The sequence below is a fragment of the Rosa chinensis genome, chromosome 2 (assembly GCF_002994745.2).
Source record: "Rosa chinensis cultivar Old Blush chromosome 2, RchiOBHm-V2, whole genome shotgun sequence".
NCBI classification, from domain to species: domain Eukaryota; kingdom Viridiplantae; phylum Streptophyta; class Magnoliopsida; order Rosales; family Rosaceae; genus Rosa; species Rosa chinensis.
This window is the reverse complement of record NC_037089.1, coordinates 65,870,296-65,890,067: the sequence shown is the minus strand read 5'-3', so window position 1 is coordinate 65,890,067 and position 19,772 is coordinate 65,870,296. Positions and strand designations below refer to the sequence as shown.

Genomic DNA, 19,772 nt, shown 5'->3' with positions numbered 1-19,772 from the left:
TGAAAAGAAAATATGATTGTGACGTATAACCGGTGACTTCGTTTTCTTTATTATCATAGATGTGGATAATAATTTGAAACATTCATGTAAGAATGATAGCTAAATAAAACGATCAGTTTCCCTAGATTTTACATGATGACATTGTTAGAATGAGTTTTTTTAAAGTGGTAATCTGAAATAGCTCTTGAGATGTTTTGATGTATAAAATAGCCACATCTTATAATTAGGGACATCATTGAAGTCGCTTAGTTAGTATGATAATGAAAATATTTGATGTGCTGGGAATTGAAGAGTCCTCACTAGCCAAGTAACATGGACAATATGAACCTTCAATAATAAGTCCAGGCTCCATCGATTAAAGTCAAAATGCAATGCCAATTAACTAGATAGCTTTGAGCTTTGCTTACTCTCTCCACTGATTCCTCGCCGCACCTTACTTGCCATAATAGACCCATCACTTCACCTTTAAGGAAAACAATGAAATGAACAATTTAATTAAACACATTAGCACCACATAATCCACTCACATTTCCTTTGCAGTAAGCATAAGCTGCTCAGTGATGTGTTTAATTTATTAAAAAGGTGATAGCCTACTTACACACCTATATATGCAAACCCTAGATAGTGGGCTGATGGTACACCCAACATAAATGGTCCATTTCACACCACCTCTTCCCTCCCACCTAAACCTTCCTTGCAATTTTCAGCGCGCTTTCCCTGTTCTCTAACTCTTCCATTAATTACATTTATTTCAGAGAAGAAATTTACTTCATTACCTGAACCAACAGACCTACTTGGTATTTATACTCAATCACTTGTGGGTATAGAGTCAAATATTACAGCCAACCATGCCTTTGTTACGTACCTGTATTGTTTTATCTTCTTTAGTGTTCTTCAATATCCAGCAGGGAAATTATTGCAGAGGTGAAACCCAGGCTACCTCTAGTAGTTTTGCTCAAACAAAAGGAAACCATTTTGTTATGAATGAGAGATCATTCTACTTGAATGGGTTCAATGCATATTGGATGATGTACATGGCATCTGACCCCTCTACAAGGGCCAAGGTCACTTCTGCATTCAAACAAGCCTCCAAGTATGGTATGAACATTGCCAGAACTTGGGCTTTCAGCGATGGCGGTAGCTACAGACCCCTTCAGTCTTCTCCTGGTTCCTATAACGAAGACATGTTCAAGGTACGCACGTTGCCTTGCTGAGAAATTTGTTTTCTCCAACTAATTAGTCGAACATGTTATGTTGTTGGATGATCAGTTTCAACCAATAATATGACGGTTTGATCCTGTATAGGGATTAGACTTTGTGATCTCAGAAGCTAGAAATTATGGTGTGCATGTGATACTGAGCTTGGTGAACAACTTCAACGATTATGGGGGGAAAAAGCAATATGTGCTGTGGGCAAAGGAACGTGGCCAAGCCATAAACAACGAAGACGACTTCTATAACAACACTGTTGTCAAAGGCTACTATAAAGATCACGTTAAGGTAAGGTACGGTGTGTGTGTGTGTAGGGTTTGAATGTTTAACTTTACCAGTTGCAATGAATTAAATCCAACCCTTGATTTCTTACTCTTTATATATCTTTTTTCTTTTTGAATTTTACAGACTGTTCTCACGAGAATCAACTCCATTACTGGGGTGGCTTACAGGGATGATTCAACCATTTTTGCTTGGGAATTAATGAACGAGCCTCGTTGTCAACTTGATCCCTCTGGAACCCTTCTCCAGGTCTCTATCTCATTTTAATTGTTTTTTCTTTTAGTAATATTAATGGGAAATTAAGGTGATTTGATGTTTTGAAGTTTGAACGTTCATCATCATTTCTTACAGCAATGGGTGAAAGAAATGGCTGCTCACGTCAAGTCCATTGATAGTAACCATTTACTGGAGATAGGGCTTGAAGGATTCTATGGTGGAACAACCCCGGAAAAGAAGCAGTTCAATCCTAGTAACCTAGAATATGGGTCTGATTTCATAGCCAATAACTTGATTCCCGAGATTGACTTTGCCTCGATTCATATATACGCTGAGCAATGGTGCGTTATCTCTCCTTATCTAAGATAAACATGATAAATATCTTATATCTGACAAGAAAATATTACACATAACGCCATATATTAAGGTCATTAATATCCTCTCAGGTTACGAGGGGCAAGTGAAGAGGCACAAGCTGATTTTGTGGACAAATGGGTCGGAGTACACATTGAAGACTGTAACTCAGTGGTAAGAAAACCACTAATTATGGGGGAGTTTGGCAAATCTTACAAACTGCCAGGGTACACCATAGAAAAGAGGAACGCCTACTTCGAAAAACTTTACGACGTCGTCTACCGCAGCGCAAGCAGTAACGGAGCATGCACAGGTGCGCTTTTCTGGCAGCTGCTTGCTCAAGGAATGGATAACTTCAAAGACGGATATGATGTCGTTCTGGAGGAGAGCCCTTCCACGGCTAGTGTGATTGCTCAACAATCTCACAAGCTAATCGAGTTCACCAGGCAACATAGTAATGTTACAAAAAGTACTTGACACGGAAATTAGAAAGTAATGCTTGTGAGCATCAGTAAATTACGTCTATTTGAGCAGAAGCAGTACTCTACAAGCCATTCTACAATTCCTGAATAAACATACACGGAAGCAAGTCCAGAAACTTTTTGAACTCTTGCCAATTTGGGTAACCAAACTTCATTTTCAAACTTTATTATGGAAAAAATGAAATTAATAAGGATAAATGCCTTCCAGTAATATAATCTAGTTTTGGTTCGTATACAACTGCACTAATCCATTCCTACAAAATATGGACCTAGTTTTGATTTGCTACAAATTACATCATGAAGCTGAAGCCTTCCTCCAAATTTCTCCCCTCTCAATGTTAGCAGACAAGTCTTGAGGTTACTGTTCAACTACAATAACCATTGGTCTACTCTATAATAGATACTACAGCGAAGATGACTATCAATTTTACTAAACTTCATACAGGAACAAAACAGTATTCTGTTTTTCTTTACAACAATGTACATTTGTTGATATCTTGTCCCCCTTTTCTCAAAACTAGAACAAACAATGCATTGACAAAATCTGCATCCTTCATTTCCGGAAACAGTAAGAGACTGTTGTTCTTTACAAGAGAATAAAGGATAAAAGGTTTGTCATTGCTCTGCGGAGCTTCACTGATGTAACACTTATATGTACTAAGCGTCCAACTTTCCTCAAGGCTCTAAATCTAATTCTCAATCGCCTTATAAGGAACACACTAAAGAGAGAAGGAAACTAAGCTTCGAACAAACTACCGCCATTTCAAAGCCTGCAAAAAATTCACTGATCTGGCCGCAGTTGTACTAGGGTGAGAATACTGGAAGTATAAATGGTCAATCCATCACAAAAAAAATGCGCATTTACATTCGCATATCTCCTGAGAAAGGTGGGGCTATTGAGTTGGATGCTTACCTGAAGTATTAAGATGGAGAATATTAAAATATGATAAACTTGTCAATAGCATGAATTATATTCCAACCAACAAGGGTGAAAAGCATAAATGACAATATTAAGAATGATATCAATTATGCCCAAGGAGGTTTTATATTCCAAACCATTACCTCTAATACTGGTCTCCTGCCTTCTCTCAGAACAGGCTCTTTTGATGTGAGGAGCAATCAAGTCATCCAATTTCACCAACCAGAGTGCAACTGCAGATGTTGTATGAGGCATAGATGCAAAAGAAGCTATGATATCGCCACCAAGCTTGCAAGAACCTTGCACAATTTTGCATTTATACAGCCAGTCCTCATTGATGGCTCCAACAAAATCAGTAAGAACCTGCAAAGTTAAACAAAAAGAAACTACTGGTTCAAGACTTAAACATAAACATAAAAATATGATGTGCAACGAGAAGATACGGAACCTGCAAAAGCTCTGACAAACATGAAGTTCGTCTAAGGCGTTTCACCCATAGCTTATGAGCAGATTTTTTCCAAGCACCCAACAAGGCATCTTCAGGCATAACCGACTGCACAAAGAGAGAAGTGGAGGTGAACATAATGTAACTTACAAGGTTTTGGGTAAATAGAAATGTCTCTTGATAAATGTAATCTGTTTTAAATATCAACCAATGACATTTGCTCAAACATCCACCCATACAGTTAATTAGCCACCAGAGACCCAAGCTAACCAGGGGAAGAAGGAACACCACTTCAGATTCTGCTCTATTTCGAGTGGTATACACTTAAATATCACTAACCAGTCATGTCTCAGTAACACAGATCAAATACATATTTTGGCCTAGTTTTCCCTCCAGCCCTTCATCTAAGTTATACTGCAGTTTAGTGGGAAAATAAATGGATTTGTTTGCACATGAAATTCAGTAAAAATCTAAAAACTCATGCCATTAGTAATTTATATTTCCTAATTCACCTTTATATGAAGCCCTATTTCTCCTCTAGTCCACTATATAACTTCAAACCTCTCAACCTAATAAAAGCATATCAGCAAATGCAAAGCTAAACTCTAAATGACATGTTACCTCAATTGCATGAATCGCAGCTTTTAGAGATTGGATTTGTGATGAGAGAACCTTATGCTCAGGAAATGTAGTACTTGTTTCTTTCTCCCTACATGTGGCTACATGGATAGCAAACATTTCTTCCAGATCAAAATGAAGCTCAAATGTTGTATGGCAAATCCTGCAGTGCTTCTCATCTCTCCAATACAAATCATGACAACTTTCACATCTAGTAAGTGTATCGAAATATGACCGTTTACCATGTTTAACGGAATTTAGGTCTAGGTAAAACGAATTCCATAACCACGAATCAAATGCTTGGATTCGTTTCCACTTCTGTTTCAGTTCTTCTCCTTTCTTTCGAACTTCAGGAACTACAGTTCCATTTAAAGGTACAGAATCATTTACAGTCTCAGAAGAATTGTTATCCACATCGGATACTGGTGAATAAGTGTCTTCTCTTGCATTATCCAGCTCAGAGCGATCAGATTGCGTCAAATGCTCACTTCCATCACTACTTGCCATTCTATTTGACATTGCTTGGCACAGAAATGTTAGCCGTTTCTCCAAAGATTCAATAAGAAGAGCCTCTCGCTTACCCCTATCATCCAAAACTGACAACAAGGCACATAAAGCCTGCAGTCCGTTGAAAAAAGCGCAAGAAAATATTAGAACTTACAAAAGGTCGGGCAACACAAAAAATCATGTTGAAGCATATAACAAAAGCTATGAAGAATACCTCTTCGGTATCAATAACCTCCCAGTGACCATCTTCTGAAGATTCAAAATAAACCCTTCTATGGCCCGGGTCATATGCATTGCAAGGGCCCAAGAAAAGCCAGTATCTACTGTACCTACGATCTGACCCCAAGAACACAGATTGCATTGGGTGTAAGTCGGACCCGCAATCTTTTCCTTTTGTGGAGTATCTCTCTTCATAGAATTTTGAGATTGATAACGAAGAATCTATAGGGTGGAACTTTGAACAGTTATGGTCTTTGTTTACACTATCCATATTTCCAGCATGGACCCATGACGACCTGGGCACACTATGTGGTTTAGCTGATAACCTCTTAATTTTCGCTCCAGAACCAGAATGAAGGCTGTTAGGAATGCATTCAGCAATTCTATTTGCAGGATCCTAGAAAGAAATAATCATACGAAGCTTAGAACACTCAAAAGAATATATAAATCAATATAATTAATTAATTCATATAAGTGTAATCTGCTTAATACTGTACTTAAGTACACAGCATTACTGAATGCTGTTGAAAACTATAGTCAAAATTGCAGCATATTGATAGGCTAAATACATGATGCATGACATTAGTAAAGATAACAAAAAGCTAGCAGTTATTTTTCATTGATAAGTCAAAGAAGTCGGCACTCATTAACCTGTAAACACCTGAATTTTCAGCCTGTAAGGGAAATTAATTTGAAGAAAAGATTGATCCAAATCAATACTGATGCAGTAAACCATACTCATTGTGGCTTCCTAGAACTCATGTAAATTTAATCACTCTTTACTCTCATAATAACACCAATTTAGTATGCAAACATCAGCATAAGTTTAATTTATAAGGAAATGTCATTGCAAGGGAAAAGAAATACAAATAAAGATAACTCAAAGTCCATGCCAAGATTCTTTACATTACCTCCATTCTCATAGTAGATCCTGCATGAAGAAGATCAACTAGAGCCACTATCGAGTTCAACTTTTCTTCAATGCTTAAATCTGAATATTCACCTTCCATCAATCCTAACAACCATACTTCTCCTGGATGGCTCTCATCAATCTCAGTGTGTACTTTCATCATGTTATTTTTACTTCTATGACGGTTGATATGAGTCAATCTTCTGATATTGGAATTTCCTGAATTGCACCCAGAATCATCATCACTGCTACATATACCACTGTCACTGAGGTCATCATCAACTGCACCAGAGTCTTCACTATCTGATTGGAGTTCCTCAACTTCGTCTTCAGAAGAATTAAGACGTACACGGTATGTGGATGATGAAATCTTTTCAAACAATGTAATATCACTTGAAAGAGTTGAACTAATTAAAGACTCCAGATCATCTATTCTGCTGGAAACGTTCAATTCAGCAATCTTCCAGCAAAAACAAAGTCCATGAGAAATTCAATCATACAGTTGCTTCTGTGGTATCAGCTTAATTAAAGGAGAGATGATGATAACATGTTCAAGAAGCTTACCTGCAATGACTTCGCCAAGTCGGAAACTTTCAAACCATTAATTCCTTGCACAAGCAGAACTTTAAATAATTCAGCCTTCAAAGTACCAGAATGCAAACCATACTTCACCATAAGGCTCATTTCCTATATACAAGGACAGAAGATTACGTGTTGAAATCCAAATAAAGCTTAATAAGAGTGGAAAATAAAATCACTAAGTCAAAGAAAAGAAACCCTCCCGCACTTTTCTGGTCATTAAATCAGATAATGCCATAAGCATGCAAAGACCAAAAAATATACTGAACTTATTGACTTATGATCTTAAGGACGACAGAAAAAAATTAAAATAAAAACGAAAGAAACTATTTGCTTATCACCTAAGCTTTACCTCTTATATGTAAACGTTGAGTTCGGGTTGGTCCTTGAGTATGGCCATTGCTATCTAACTACAGCTCTGGTAAGGTAAGAAGGGATTGTTGGGTTTGCGGTCATGATAGATCTTAAGTTCTCATTTTATTGTAAAATAACTAGCGAAAAGAAGGGATTGTTTGGGCTTGTCACCAATGTTTTGAATAAACAACAGTAAGGAACATATAATATAGGGTATCTAATTACTAGCGAAAAAACATGCTGATGTGTTGACATAGGATTTTTGTTTCTTGTTCATGTTTTCAACAAAAGGTTGCTTCTTTGCAAAAACGAAAACAATAAGAAAATAAATAAATAATTAAAAAATAAATAAGTAGTAATAATATAAAGACTCCAACAATGCAGCTTAGCTAAATCAAATGAAAATATTGCATTTAAATAGTTTAGAAGACCTTGCTAAGGGCTTCCCGCCGGATTGCACCCTGCTTTGAACCAAAACCAGCTGCAACCAGTACTTGACGCAGTATTTCTGTCCATGTTAAGGGGTTCAGAGATCTCTCCCAGAATTCCAGAGTCGATTTTTGATTTTCAACCTGCCAAATCATCAAGAAAGATTGTAGTTATAATTGTTGAGTACTTCCATTCAATAGTCAGACTCATAATGAAAGAAAGAACGATCAATTTAAGAGATGGCCAAAAGATTTAAAAGAGTTCCACAAAGGTCAAAAATGTTTAACCAACTTTCTCGTACAGATGTAAATATGATGAAATACCACAAAGATCAAATGATATTCCAAAACTTCACACGGATGGACAACTCAAAATCAGTTTATGATTTTGTTCAGAAGTAAACCATTATCATCTAATGGAAAAGTTACAAGTAAACCATTAATATCTAATAACTCCTCTGGCCCCGCCAAATTATCTAACAACTACGATGATAAATCCACAAAGACATCTAACCAGTTCCAATTGTCAATATGAGCATAGAAAATTCTCACAAAATCAAATGAAATATAAATGTTTGCGATCTGCACCACTATAAACAGTTATATCTTCTTTCTTGTTTCCAACTCACCCAGTGGATAAATGCAAGAAAATTGCAAGATTTGCTCAAGTGAGGCATAGATCCAGAGGAAAGCTCCGCTTGAACGTGGGATAAAAGAAGCTTCAGAAGAGCCACATGAATTTTTCCAAGTAACAAGGAATCCTAAAAGACATGCACAAAACAAAAAAGTTGAGCAGCAAGACCCAATAAATCTAATGCTAGATCAGATGTCAGGTATAACCTTATCATGAAATGCTTGAGCAAACTCATCCAGACTGAAGGAGGATAGATCTACCACAACGGCATATGTATAAAGGAAATGAAAAACCTGCCCACACGCCAGAATATATATTAGTATGATAATCTAACAAAATGATTTAATTCAAATTCAATACACATCCTTTAATAAACCCAACAAAAAACAGCAGCAGGGATCTAGAATAGGGTCACAATCATGAGCAAGATAATAGAAGTCACCAATAAGATGGAATGCTTAACATCTTTCACATGATCCTATAGGACTCAGCAAAATTGGGTCACAAGCAGTACACAATATACGCACCTTAAACAATTTCTTGACAATCTCTGGTGAAGAATCCCAAGGTTGCAAATGAAATGGTTGCTTCATCTTGACTGAACTAGGAGGGAACTTAACCAGTGAATCTGAAATGACAAAACTTCCTGATTAAGAGTGTGAAGTTCCGTGATCATATATTTACATATCCACTCACAAAAATGTGATAGAGCATTCCAATTATAAAGTGGAAAGTTTGTTGACTTCTCTCTTCAAACTAACCTTTGCATAGTGAACAACCATGATCTCCATTAGGAGTTAAATGATTCAAGCACCCCAGTGAAATTGGTCTTGCTTGTAATTCTCTAAGCTCCAGCTCTTCATCATCCATAAGCATTGCAATTTTATCCAAGTGTTCTTCAGAACCTGTTCCTTCCAAAGCAAGTTCACATTTTTCTTTGCTAGGCAGCTTCTGGTTTGAGTCTTTGTTAGATTCCACCTGGCATACAAAAGGAAATGAATGTTGTTACAGCAGCTAATTTACACAACAGTTTAATTTACACCACAGTTTACAAGAGCAATCTTTCAATTACCTCTCTTCTTTTAACAAAACGCTTCCTCTTTTCTTGTAACTTACTTTGTAACCTTCCCTGTTTCTAAATAGGCAACATAGTGTCAGAGAACCTTCCAGAGGCAAGCACTAAGATTGATCTTAAGATGATACTTACAGGAACAGATTTTTGTTGTTGTAACCTTCTGCTCCGAGTTTGTGGTTTCCGTGATACATGAGTGACTTCACCATTAGCTAAACCCATGTCAATAAGAAAGTCTCTAGCATCAGCATCAGGATTGGTTGCGCGCCAGACTGTCATCAAACCTTTACCACCACCAGGTTTTTTCATTGTCATCAAATCTTTCCCACAACCATGTTTTTTCATTTTCATCAAGTCTTTCCCACCACCATGCCTCTTCACCGTCATTAAGTCTTTCCCAGCACCTTGTTTTCTCACAGTCATCAAGTCTTTTCGAGCACCATGTCTTTTCCTTGGAGCACTGCTATTAAACTCCTCATGACTAGTTACAGCACACTTTGTAACCTAATAAAAGTTAAAAGGTAGGAATATACGTGAGGCTGGGTAAAGAGTCTTAAGGTAGAAACAAGAACATCAAGAAAGATGAAGGAATTTAAATTTTCATCAATTACCGTTCCCCTTTTAGGTGCTATTTGGTTCTCTTTGCACGTGGGAGGATCATTTTGGGAATCTAAATAAAAAAATAAAAATAAAAAAAACATGAGTCAAACCTTATTCGAATATGAAGTGCAGTGAGAGGAAAGCTACAATTAATTAGATATAAGGTTGAACCATGCTAAGCAAAACAAGACAACAGTATTTTACTTGCTTCTCCCTCAACACCTCACATAAAATCAACAAAGAAAATGTTATCATCACCGATCCAAAACGTCCAAATGAAAATGCTGCTATTTATGCATAGTTTACTTTTCAAACAAGGTCTATAATTTCTAATACACCTGAGAGTTTGCCATTCCTGTACCTGTAGACTTCCAAAGTGCTTGAGAAGGAAGAGAATCAAATTCCACCCCGAGGGGAGGACCGTCTTTGCGGAACACTTTCTTAAGAAGGTAGTCCGGATTCTGCAATCTCTGAATACTCGCTTTCATCTTTTTCTTCTTGCACTTCAAAGCCGAAGCAGCTTTTGTTTTCTGACTCGACACACTTGTAGCAGCATCCCCCAACCCATTTCGTGCACTCAACAATTCACTAGCTGTACGTTTCCTCTTCTCCCTCCTCCTCCTCTCAACAAACCATCCCCGAACCTGCTTGTACGTCAATCCGAAAACCGTAGCATGGCATTCCATAGCAGTTCGAGAAGGATACTTTTCCTCTGTGCATTAAAAAAAAAAAAAAATCACCCAATATCATGATTCATTCTAGTGTTTAAGACTTAACAGTATGCTATTAACCTAAGTGGGTTCAATGAAAAAAATAAAAATAAAAATCACCCAGTATTATGCTTGATTCTCTTGTGTTCCCAAAACTAACAGTACTCTACTTCATTTCATCTTAATCAGATTAACCCATGTGGGTTCTATGATTGCTTCCTAAAACCAAAGCAGTTGCTAATATTAATTACAGGGCAAACTTGGTAACGCAATTCTGAACCCAATTAAGCAACAGAGCAATATTTACAGATAAACCTTTATCAAAATAAAGCGCGCGAACAGAGAGAGATTAGGAGGAGTACCCGCATAGAAGCTTTCGAGGGCTTCGAGCTGTAATCGAGTTTTCTTCTGTGTCTTCTCCATCTTCGTTTTCCCTTAATCGCCGAAAAATCAGTGGGAAAATTTGAGTACCATTTCCAACGAGCTAATGGAGCAGAGGCGGTTATGAATGATGGGTGTCAGCAGAGAGATGGAGCGGCGGAGTCACGGTGGCGGAGAGGCGGAGTGTGGAGGAGACTGAGCTCTGGAACCACCTGCTGCATGCTTAGTTGAAATGACGAGATAACGAAATGGGGCACAAGTAGGGTTTTGGGTTTAGCCAAAAATATCTCTTTTATCAAAATTTTCAGGACAAAAATCAACTTAAATATTTATATCATCCGGTTACGTTTTTTTTTTTTTTTCCCGGTTCAGTCCCAATGACAGGTACATATGTCATAAATATGGGATAAATAACCCAAATAACTGGACCATGACATTGGGGTTCATCGTGGAATGTGGATCAACCTAGCTATTGGCTAAAACCATGTTGTTCATGCTGAAAGCCCTGTAAGTGAATTATATATGGTGACTTTAGATATAAGGAGATATATTTATAGGGTTGTATATGGTATATTGATGTCTCGATCGATAGATCAAGTAGACAAATTTGATATAATTGTAATCTCGTAGACTAACTTCATTCATTGGTAGACTCGCTCAACGTCAGATATTGAGTTATTCTACAATTGTGCAAAGCTGGTTTATTATAGTACTGAGTTGGTTTACTTTAAAATTACTCAAACATGAATGTACCATAGAGTTTTCGTTCATTAATTTGTCTAATACAAGAGATGGGTCATAAGATGGCCATATATAAACAAAGTTAAAACATATCATAAAGAACAATTTAGAGGTAAGAAGCTCATGCTCAAATATGCTTGTCAGTAGTATGGTACTACGGTATAATTAACTTAGAAATGATATTTTTAGATGTATCTCCTTGCACGAGTAACAATAAATTGTGAAAACTATCAAAATTAATATAGTTGTTAGTACGTCGTGGTGGTGGTGGTGGTAGTATAACTCAAGTGGTTATTTGTGTTGCTTGAATGTAACTTGTTGATCATATCATAACGTACTAGATAGTGAGATTTAACATATTTTATAGGGTTCTTGACCAAAAGCCCCAAAATGAACAAAAATTATCTCACTTACCCCAGCAACAGATTTTTGTTTCCACTTACACATTTTAACAGAAATTGACCTTTTTACCCTCAACCCAACTAAAAAATTACAAGCACGCCACAGTGTCCTCTCTCTCTCTCTCTCCCCAGCGCGCCCCGTCGCAATTCTCTCTCTCTCTCTCCGATCACTCTCTCTCACATCCTCTGGCGAGTCCGATGTACTCGCGCCAGTGGAGCAGAGGTTCGAGCAGCCCGGGCTCATCTCCGGCGATGTCGCCTGCGCATCCTCCGTCATGGCTCAATCCTTCCGCGACTGGATTCTCCACTGTCAAGCGGAACCAGAACCTCACCGCCAAAGCCGCCGCGCAGCGGCTTGAGCAAGTCATGGCGTCGCAGACGACGGTTGATGACGACGATCTCTGATTCCGATTCCCTAGCCAGCCGCCTCATGCGCCGTCTTCCCCTCGATTCCTCTTCTCCGCTCGATTCCGTTGTCGACGCCGACTTCAATGCCAACGAAGGCTTCTCCTCGCTTGATTCGATGTTGTAGTGAGCGTTGGGACTTCGATCTGAACAAGCAACGGCTCGAGATAAAGCAGCTCCGGTGAATTGCTCTGGCGACGTGCTCGAGTATGTTGACTTCACTGATCTGTCCAATAACTCATTGGATGGGTTCAGTATTTGATCGGAGTTGCCATTGTGATTTGAAGGTTTTGTTGAATGGGTTTAATTTTACAATGACAAAGAAGTTAGGTTTCCGGTCTGGTCTGCAACTATGGAAAAAGAGAGAACAAGAAGATTGGGTGAGCAGCAAATAAAAAGAAGAAGAAGTCGACTCCGACTGCAACAGGAATGGAGAAGAGGACATGGGTGCCCAGAGCTTTTCATTGGGTGACTCAATCAATTTCTCTGTTTTTTTTTTTGGGTAAAATGGTGCAGAATGCCCGGATAGAAAGAAAAAATGAAGAAAAAAAAGTTCTATTGGGGCAATAGACATCTGTTAAAGCGTCTATTGGGGGGTAATAGACATCTATTGGGGGGCAATAGACGTTTTGAATTGATATAATCTCCTCGTTTTTTTTCTTTAATCAAAGTTTTATTTGTGTAGTTTTAGGAAGATTAATTACAATTTCGGTAATCTAAACGTCTATTGGGGGGCAATACACGTCTACTGGGGGGCAATACATGGCTGATAGTCGTCTATTGGGGGGAAATAGACGTCTATTGCCCCTCTATTAGGGGGCAATAGATGTCTATTGGGGGCAAAAAAACTTTCCAGTGAGATTTTCAGCAAATTCCGGTGGGCGGCAGCCGGTGACCAGATTCCGGCGAAAGTTGGCCGGAATTCGGCGGCCGGTGACCTGAATCCGGTGGCTGGTGACCTGATTCCAGCGGCCGGTGACCGGATTCCGGCGGTCGGTGACGGGCTCCGGCGAAGTCTCCTATGGTTTCTCTCTCTTCCATTTTCTCTATCTCTCTCTCTCTCTAAGTAACAAAGGGGTGAGGGGTAAAATGGTATTAAAAAAATTTAAAAAAAAAAAAAAAAATCTTAATAGGGTATTAGGGAAGACTCTCTTAGAGTGTATTGGGTAAGAGAGAATTAAAAAAACTTAATGGGGTAAGTAGGAAAGAATTCCTTAGTATTCGGTTTGTAAAAAAGAGGGTGTCAATTACAATCCAATATATATATATATATATATATATATATATTTCAATCCTCTTAAAAAAATAAAAACATTTTATAAAACTAGAAAAAATGTGGTTAGTGTTTAAACTCATTTTATAGAGGCATTAAAATTTTCGAGCATTCCCTTTCTCACATGTAGTGTTTTAGCTGTCAAACCAAAATAAACAAAAACTGATAAATGTACGTAGCTCATCCTTTTCATCCCATGACCGTCGTTGAGTCTCAAATCTCCGGATGAGTACCATGTTTCTCACATTAATGTGGCTTCCACAACGACCATTAGTCACAGTGTTTTGTACTATAAGGGTTACAACAAATCTGGTTATTGAGCCCTCTTAGTTAAGTTGCTTTGTTGTTTTTGGATAAACAATCTAACTACAAGTTTTTTTATTTTTTTTATTTAAAAAAAAAAACTACATTTTACATAAAATTAGCCATTTTGTTGAAGAGATGCGGTATTCTTCTTCCTCACCTCAATCAAATATCATATAAACTCTAATGGAATGGAAGAACAACTGCAACTGGGTTAAATTAATGGCTGATAACTTTGGTAACCAAGTTATGACATATGATGTGAACGCATTATGAAAGATATTAGTGTCACATGATTACCGAAGGGTAATTATGAGTTTGCTTATTGGCATGAGAGTGCTATATTGTGAGAACCAAGATTTTGACATTAGCTTGGATTATATCAGTATCTGTGAAAGTGTTGCACAAATCAATACTACTAATATGATGCCTGGTCAAAAATTTTGGTTCTCAAAATTTGACACGATGATGTTAGTTTCCACTAGGCTTGTCTTGTGAATTGAATAGCATGTAATTGATGGACTTTGCGTTCACAGTTTTTACATACGTCCTTGCAGTTAGCCTCCGTTCTTTGGTCAAGCACCATGTTTCGCATTGATATTGGGCTTCTGCAGCCGTTGGGCACAATGTGTCAATATGTATGATCGATCTTTTTCTAAAATTATAATTTGCCAAACTATTGTATGCCTATTTCGCAATTGAAATTGCATGATAATCGAGCTTCTTTTAACCACTATGGTTGTTGCATTCATATTGGTGTTTTAGTAGTTGAAGGCACATGACCATCTGAATAACTTAAAAGACTGGATGCTCGATCTAAGAGTGTGTGAACGATTGGCCAAGATAAGCTTCAATATCGGTTTTTTTCCAAAAGTTGCCGAGAGATATTAAACATTGTCTGCCTCTTCTATCGACCCTAGCTAAACGCTATGATTCTTCATTGAGATTTTTTCTTTTTAATGGTATTAAATTAGGGTTTCTCTTGGAAGATGTATACTATTTTACTGACTTACCAGTTGATGGCATGGGAGTAACTGGTATTATGCATACTAGTAAGGCGAACAAAGAAAGAATTTGTAGAGATCTTTTGGGTCAGTATGTATAAAGGAAGTGGTATTCAGGGTAAGGGCAAGATTTCATTGAAATGGCTTCGCGATACGTTCAAAAATCATGATAATATTGATCATCGCACACAAGTCTATCTTTTATATGTCGTTGGCTCTTTTATCGTACCGAATAGTACAAGGGCAAGTGATGTGATGTTTTTGAAACTGTTGGTGGATTTTATTTTTTTTGCTCAAATATTCAAACTTCATTAGAATTCTAGAACTGAAATATCAATCAAACATGACATCACACCTAAGTTTCACTGAGAGAAACTATATATTTCTCTATATTATCCAGAGCTAAAACTCACTGCATTTTGTCTAAAATACAACATGAGTCTAAATTCTATGAAAGTGTCACTACTTAAGCACACACCAGAACATTCTCTTTTCTATCTACTTCATCCGACAAATCAAATCGATTGTGCTCTTTGACTTTTTGCTTAGACGACATTGTATACTGCATATCATTACCTCGTGGAGGGCTGAAAGAAACTCCTCAGGCGAATTAACTTTCTCAAGATCCGGCTCATCTCCGCCTAAAAAAGCTTTCTCCGCTCTAGCTGTGTCATACTTGGTTACAAACAAAATGCGATGGAACGCAAAGTACTTTGTAACAGCTATGCAATGTGCAGCCTTAATTTTTAGAGTAGGCAAGTCTTTTTAATGTCCTTCGCGGTGAGAGTCTTCTTCCCCGACTCAAATAAAAATAGAACTTCCTCAAAATCTACCGCATAACAGTGAGAATAGGTGTCCAAGGCATTAATAGAGAACATTAGATTATAAGAGCCGTCCTTAAGACAACCAGCCTATATTTTTCCTCCAGTGTATGGATCAATGCCGCTAGCTCAGAAAACAGTCTCTAAACAGCGGTTGACACGGTCTAATTCATCATTCGAGGTAATCTTATCCAATTTCGCCATATGAAAGGCTGCATACTCTGAGCCACTTCCTGCTACGGCAACATTTTTAAATATTGAGGTCGAATAATCATCCAGAAGAATTTCTTGATGTCTTGGATATTGACAATATAGGGAAGCTTGCATGGGGTGCGGCTATGCTAGCTCATCTGCACGTCTCTACTTTTTTCCTCAGACTATGCTCAGCTTGAAATCGTCTATTTTGTAAGTCATTTTTCCCTAAATTGCGTATCTTCTGTTTTGCTAAGCTTCTTCTGACATGTACGTTCTGTCTACATGCATCAATATATTGTTAAAATCTAAACATTAACCTATTGCATGTTGGAATGGTGTAGTGTTATTCTTTCTCTGCTCGACCAAATACCACACAGACTTTAAGGGAATGGAATAACGATTGCAACCTGACTTATTTAGTGGATAAGTCAAGGAAACCAAGTTATGGCCTATGATGTGACCGCCTTGTCAGGGATAATTAGTGTCAAATAATGAAGAAGGGTAAAGGTGACAAAGTTACATGTGGCTGTGACCATCACAAGAAGAATATAATTAGATAACAATCTAAACTCAATTCAATGTTGAAGGACCAACAACAAAAGCATTGCAACAAATATTAAATTTAGCGACTTATATATTGTGTTAACCACAATATATAAAGGTGGAATGTTGTCCATGCTACGGAATACAAGTCGATATAACTCTTACAGGAATGTACATATATTAATGGTAGAGTTACTATTTAAGAAATATTAGCTTTTAACTTTAAAACACTTCTTAGAACATATGTGTACCCTCATCTACGACATCCCGACAAGTTCAAAAAAATATCCACAAAACTTACATCACAATATAAATGGAATAAAATAAAATAAAAACTATAGACAATGATCATTGGTAGAAACTTCCACAACACCTAAAAGTGTATGTGTGCGACTTGCAGTCTATACTGACTATTTTTGCTATCTTCAATTAAACATTGTTTTATTTAATATGTTCTAAAATAACTTAATAAACTGTAAAGTTTTGTTCGCATATCATACAATAAAGTTGAGTGATAATAATATCTGTAATATCTTGTAAATTTATGACACTGAAAACATAATTTATATATATATATATACCAAAATAATTTTTGGAGTTCCAAGTATATTGATTAGCAATTGAAAATTGTGTTATTAATGAAAAATGGCTGATCCACGTGGACGTTCATTTGCTATACACATTTACACAATTATTATAAAACTATTATTAGGAAGAAAGGGTATGAGTTTCTGGATGAGGTAGTAGGTTATAGAGCAAAAGAAAATGAGAAAATGAGAAAATGAGGAGAAGAACCTCCCAAAAACACAATACCTTTTTGTTGGACCCAAATAAAATTTTCTCGTCGGGCCTTTCCACTCAACGTCGGACTGATAGCATTAGATCATCCTAAGGTTTGTTCAACCCACTATCGATGATGGTCGATCGAGTCTGAAAGCTTTTGCCGGTTTTCAACATATGTTCTTTTTTTCTTTTGTTTTCTTGTGGCTCAGGTCGAAATCAACCATCAACCAAGGTATGAAACTTAGTAGATCTCTATGTGCTAGTATAATTCAATTTCATGTCAAAAGAATTTTGGAGAAAATTGATATCTTTGAGTGAAATTCTTTAATCCACCCTAAATTTGGATTATCTCTTTTGTTAATCAGGGATTGGGGTGTTACAATATCAATACATACGACCATACTAAGTCAGGTTAGAGTAATCATATTATCAAAACAATTTCATCATACTGTTGAAGTCACAAGCCGACTAGACTAGAAACCATCCTAGCAACTAGTACTCAATACAATTTGACATACTCACTTATTCAAAGCATTGATCTAACAAAAAGTAAAACTAACCAAAAATGAAATAAGTTAAAACTAAAAAGTAAAAACTAAAAAATAACCTAAACCAGACCCATTGTCCTAAATGCTAAATGTAGTTGCCTAAGAACATATTGTTGTACGCTAGCATGAAACATAAGAGAAGACCACCACAACCCCAACTAAGGTCAGAATGTGTCGCATTGCTGCACGAAACCTATGGTTTCAATTTCGGTGTTAAATAAGTTAACTTTTAAATTGATGAAACATATCACATATATTACCACTAGCCTCTTGGCATGCACTCCGTGCTTGCCAATTTGCTTTTATATATATATAAAAAAAAGTTTTATATTAAACAAAAAGAAATTTTTTTTGAAGGCAACAAAATACCACTGACGGTTACAAATGTGGGTTTTTTTTTTCCTTATTTTTTGTTTGCAATTTCTTGAAAAGAAAAAACTTATTTTGTTTATTTACTATTTTAGCCTTGTAATATCATTTTTATTTTTTAAACAATTCAATCAATAAAGGGCATAATAGGAGTTTTAAAAATTTAACCATCATTCCCAACAATTTGCTTTATATAATAGATGAACATGTCATGCTTTTAATGATTTTGAAGTATTTTATAGCTATTATATTTTTATAACATGAGAGATTACATGTCCACGATAATTATACACTGTGTTATGATATTTTGCGCAACACATGTTACTATTTTGACCACTCATGTATAGCTATATAAACAATATTTTAAAGGTAATTAAGGTTCTAATTACATAAAATATGTTCTCATTTAAGAAAAAATGTATGGTATTTTAAAGTGACAATTGTATTTATATCATATCATGCACATATTTTTATAATTTTTCATCAAGATGAATGTTTTCATACTTAAAAATAAATGTAGTAATTGCGTGTATATCATATACAATTGTTTTTTATCAAATTGGGATGGCAGTCTATTAATAGACAGAAAGAGGCAAACATTACACAATAACCCGCCCTATGAAAGGGCCCGATCGAATTTAGCAATTGCTAAGAGCCCTAATACTAGAACCCTATGTAAAACTGCCTTTCATAGCAACCAAGGAATAAATAACCAAGTAACCATGACCCAATGATGAAGAGTATCGGACCATGTCAAATTCCCAACCTAACTTAATATTCCACTTCCGGGACCTCCCTACATAGAAGGCTTCCCCAGGAGCACTTATAACCCTAGCTAGATGTCAATTGCCAAAAACTAAGATAAAAGGCTCTAAGCCCGTAAGTAGACCTAGCAAAAAACCTAAAAGAATAGGAAAAACAAAGAAAAAAACAGCCCAAAAAGGTCCAAGACCAGATGGGGGTGGCCCAATCCAAATCCAACTAACACCACTCATCGCAAGTCAGCTACACGCACCGCTGCCATTACTGCAATTCACCAGCCACTCCCACCACGCCACAATGAACCACCCTACTGAAGCCAGTCATCAACAAAACCTGGTGCAACAAGCACAGACCTAAAACGAATCTAGAAACCTCACCCATCAGATCCCTGACATCTTCCTCGATGTCGTCCACGCTGCCATCGCTTGGGACAGAGTTGGATTAGAACAAACCCAGTTCCCTCCGCCAATCCCCATCTCTTGCTTTGATACCCATGACTGCCCTTGCCACTAAGGAGCGTCGAATCAGAGATCGACATTGACCACCAAACCAATCGATCACAAAGACGAGGGTTAGAAAGCAATACCCGTCCAACAACAGCCCAAACAAAAACGTGGCAAAACTTGCACTATCGTCAACCGTAGTCAGACAAGAGCAATAACACGCCTAGAATGCTCTAGGTGTGCTGGGGTTCGAGAGACG

The 19,772-nt window shown here is 37.2% G+C and overlaps 2 protein-coding genes across 4 annotated transcripts; one reads left to right on the top strand and one right to left on the bottom strand.

Annotated features, from left to right (window-relative positions):
- The first annotated feature begins 688 nt into the window (after positions 1-688).
- LOC112187766 (mannan endo-1,4-beta-mannosidase 4) lies at positions 689-2,664 on the top strand. Its single transcript, XM_024326681.2, has 5 exons — positions 689-1,193; positions 1,306-1,500; positions 1,621-1,743; positions 1,846-2,051; positions 2,157-2,664. Exons 1-5 carry the CDS (start codon positions 849-851, stop codon positions 2,539-2,541), a joined length of 1,254 nt encoding a protein of 417 aa, XP_024182449.1. The 5' UTR covers positions 689-848; the 3' UTR covers positions 2,542-2,664.
- A 286-nt stretch (positions 2,665-2,950) lies between these two features.
- Positions 2,951-11,225, bottom strand: LOC112187765 (homeobox-DDT domain protein RLT3). 3 transcript variants are annotated; one of them, XM_040514511.1, is made up of 17 exons: positions 10,904-11,225; positions 10,193-10,543; positions 9,843-9,901; positions 9,367-9,735; positions 9,232-9,288; positions 8,921-9,137; positions 8,687-8,787; positions 8,366-8,452; positions 8,155-8,286; positions 7,529-7,669; positions 6,729-6,851; positions 6,166-6,624; positions 5,250-5,651; positions 4,532-5,146; positions 3,914-4,018; positions 3,609-3,828; positions 2,951-3,459 (listed from the first exon to the last, which is right to left on the bottom strand). In XM_040514511.1, the coding sequence occupies exons 1-17, from the start codon at positions 10,962-10,964 to the stop codon at positions 3,440-3,442; spliced, it is 3,519 nt and encodes a 1,172-aa protein (XP_040370445.1). In that variant the 5' UTR covers positions 10,965-11,225; the 3' UTR covers positions 2,951-3,439. The 3 variants fall into 3 exon arrangements, with proteins under 3 accessions (XP_040370445.1, XP_024182448.1, XP_040370446.1); XM_024326680.2 differs by having other exon boundaries at positions 9,232-9,294; positions 10,904-11,224; XM_040514512.1 differs by having other exon boundaries at positions 2,951-3,335; positions 9,232-9,294; positions 10,904-11,224.
- Between the last annotated feature and the right edge of the window lie 8,547 nt (positions 11,226-19,772).

Bases quoted from the DNA above. Each gene is read 5' to 3' on its own strand.
- LOC112187766 (XM_024326681.2), top strand. From the start codon at position 849: ATGCCTTTGTTACGTACCTGTATTGTTTTATCTTCTTTAGTGTTCTTC. The intron at 1,194-1,305 runs GTACGCACGTTG...GATCCTGTATAG, and splicing joins ATAACGAAGACATGTTCAAG to GGATTAGACTTTGTGATCTC. The intron at 2,052-2,156 runs GTGCGTTATCTC...ATATCCTCTCAG, and splicing joins CATATATACGCTGAGCAATG to GTTACGAGGGGCAAGTGAAG.
- LOC112187765 (XM_024326680.2), bottom strand. From the start codon at position 10,964: ATGGAGAAGACACAGAAGAAAACTCGATTACAGCTCGAAGCCCTCGAA. The intron at 9,138-9,231 runs GTAATTGAAAGA...TTTGTATGCCAG, and splicing joins GTTTTGTTAAAAGAAGAGAG to GTGGAATCTAACAAAGACTC. The intron at 5,147-5,249 runs GTATTCTTCATA...AACGGACTGCAG, and splicing joins AGGTTATTGATACCGAAGAG to GCTTTATGTGCCTTGTTGTC.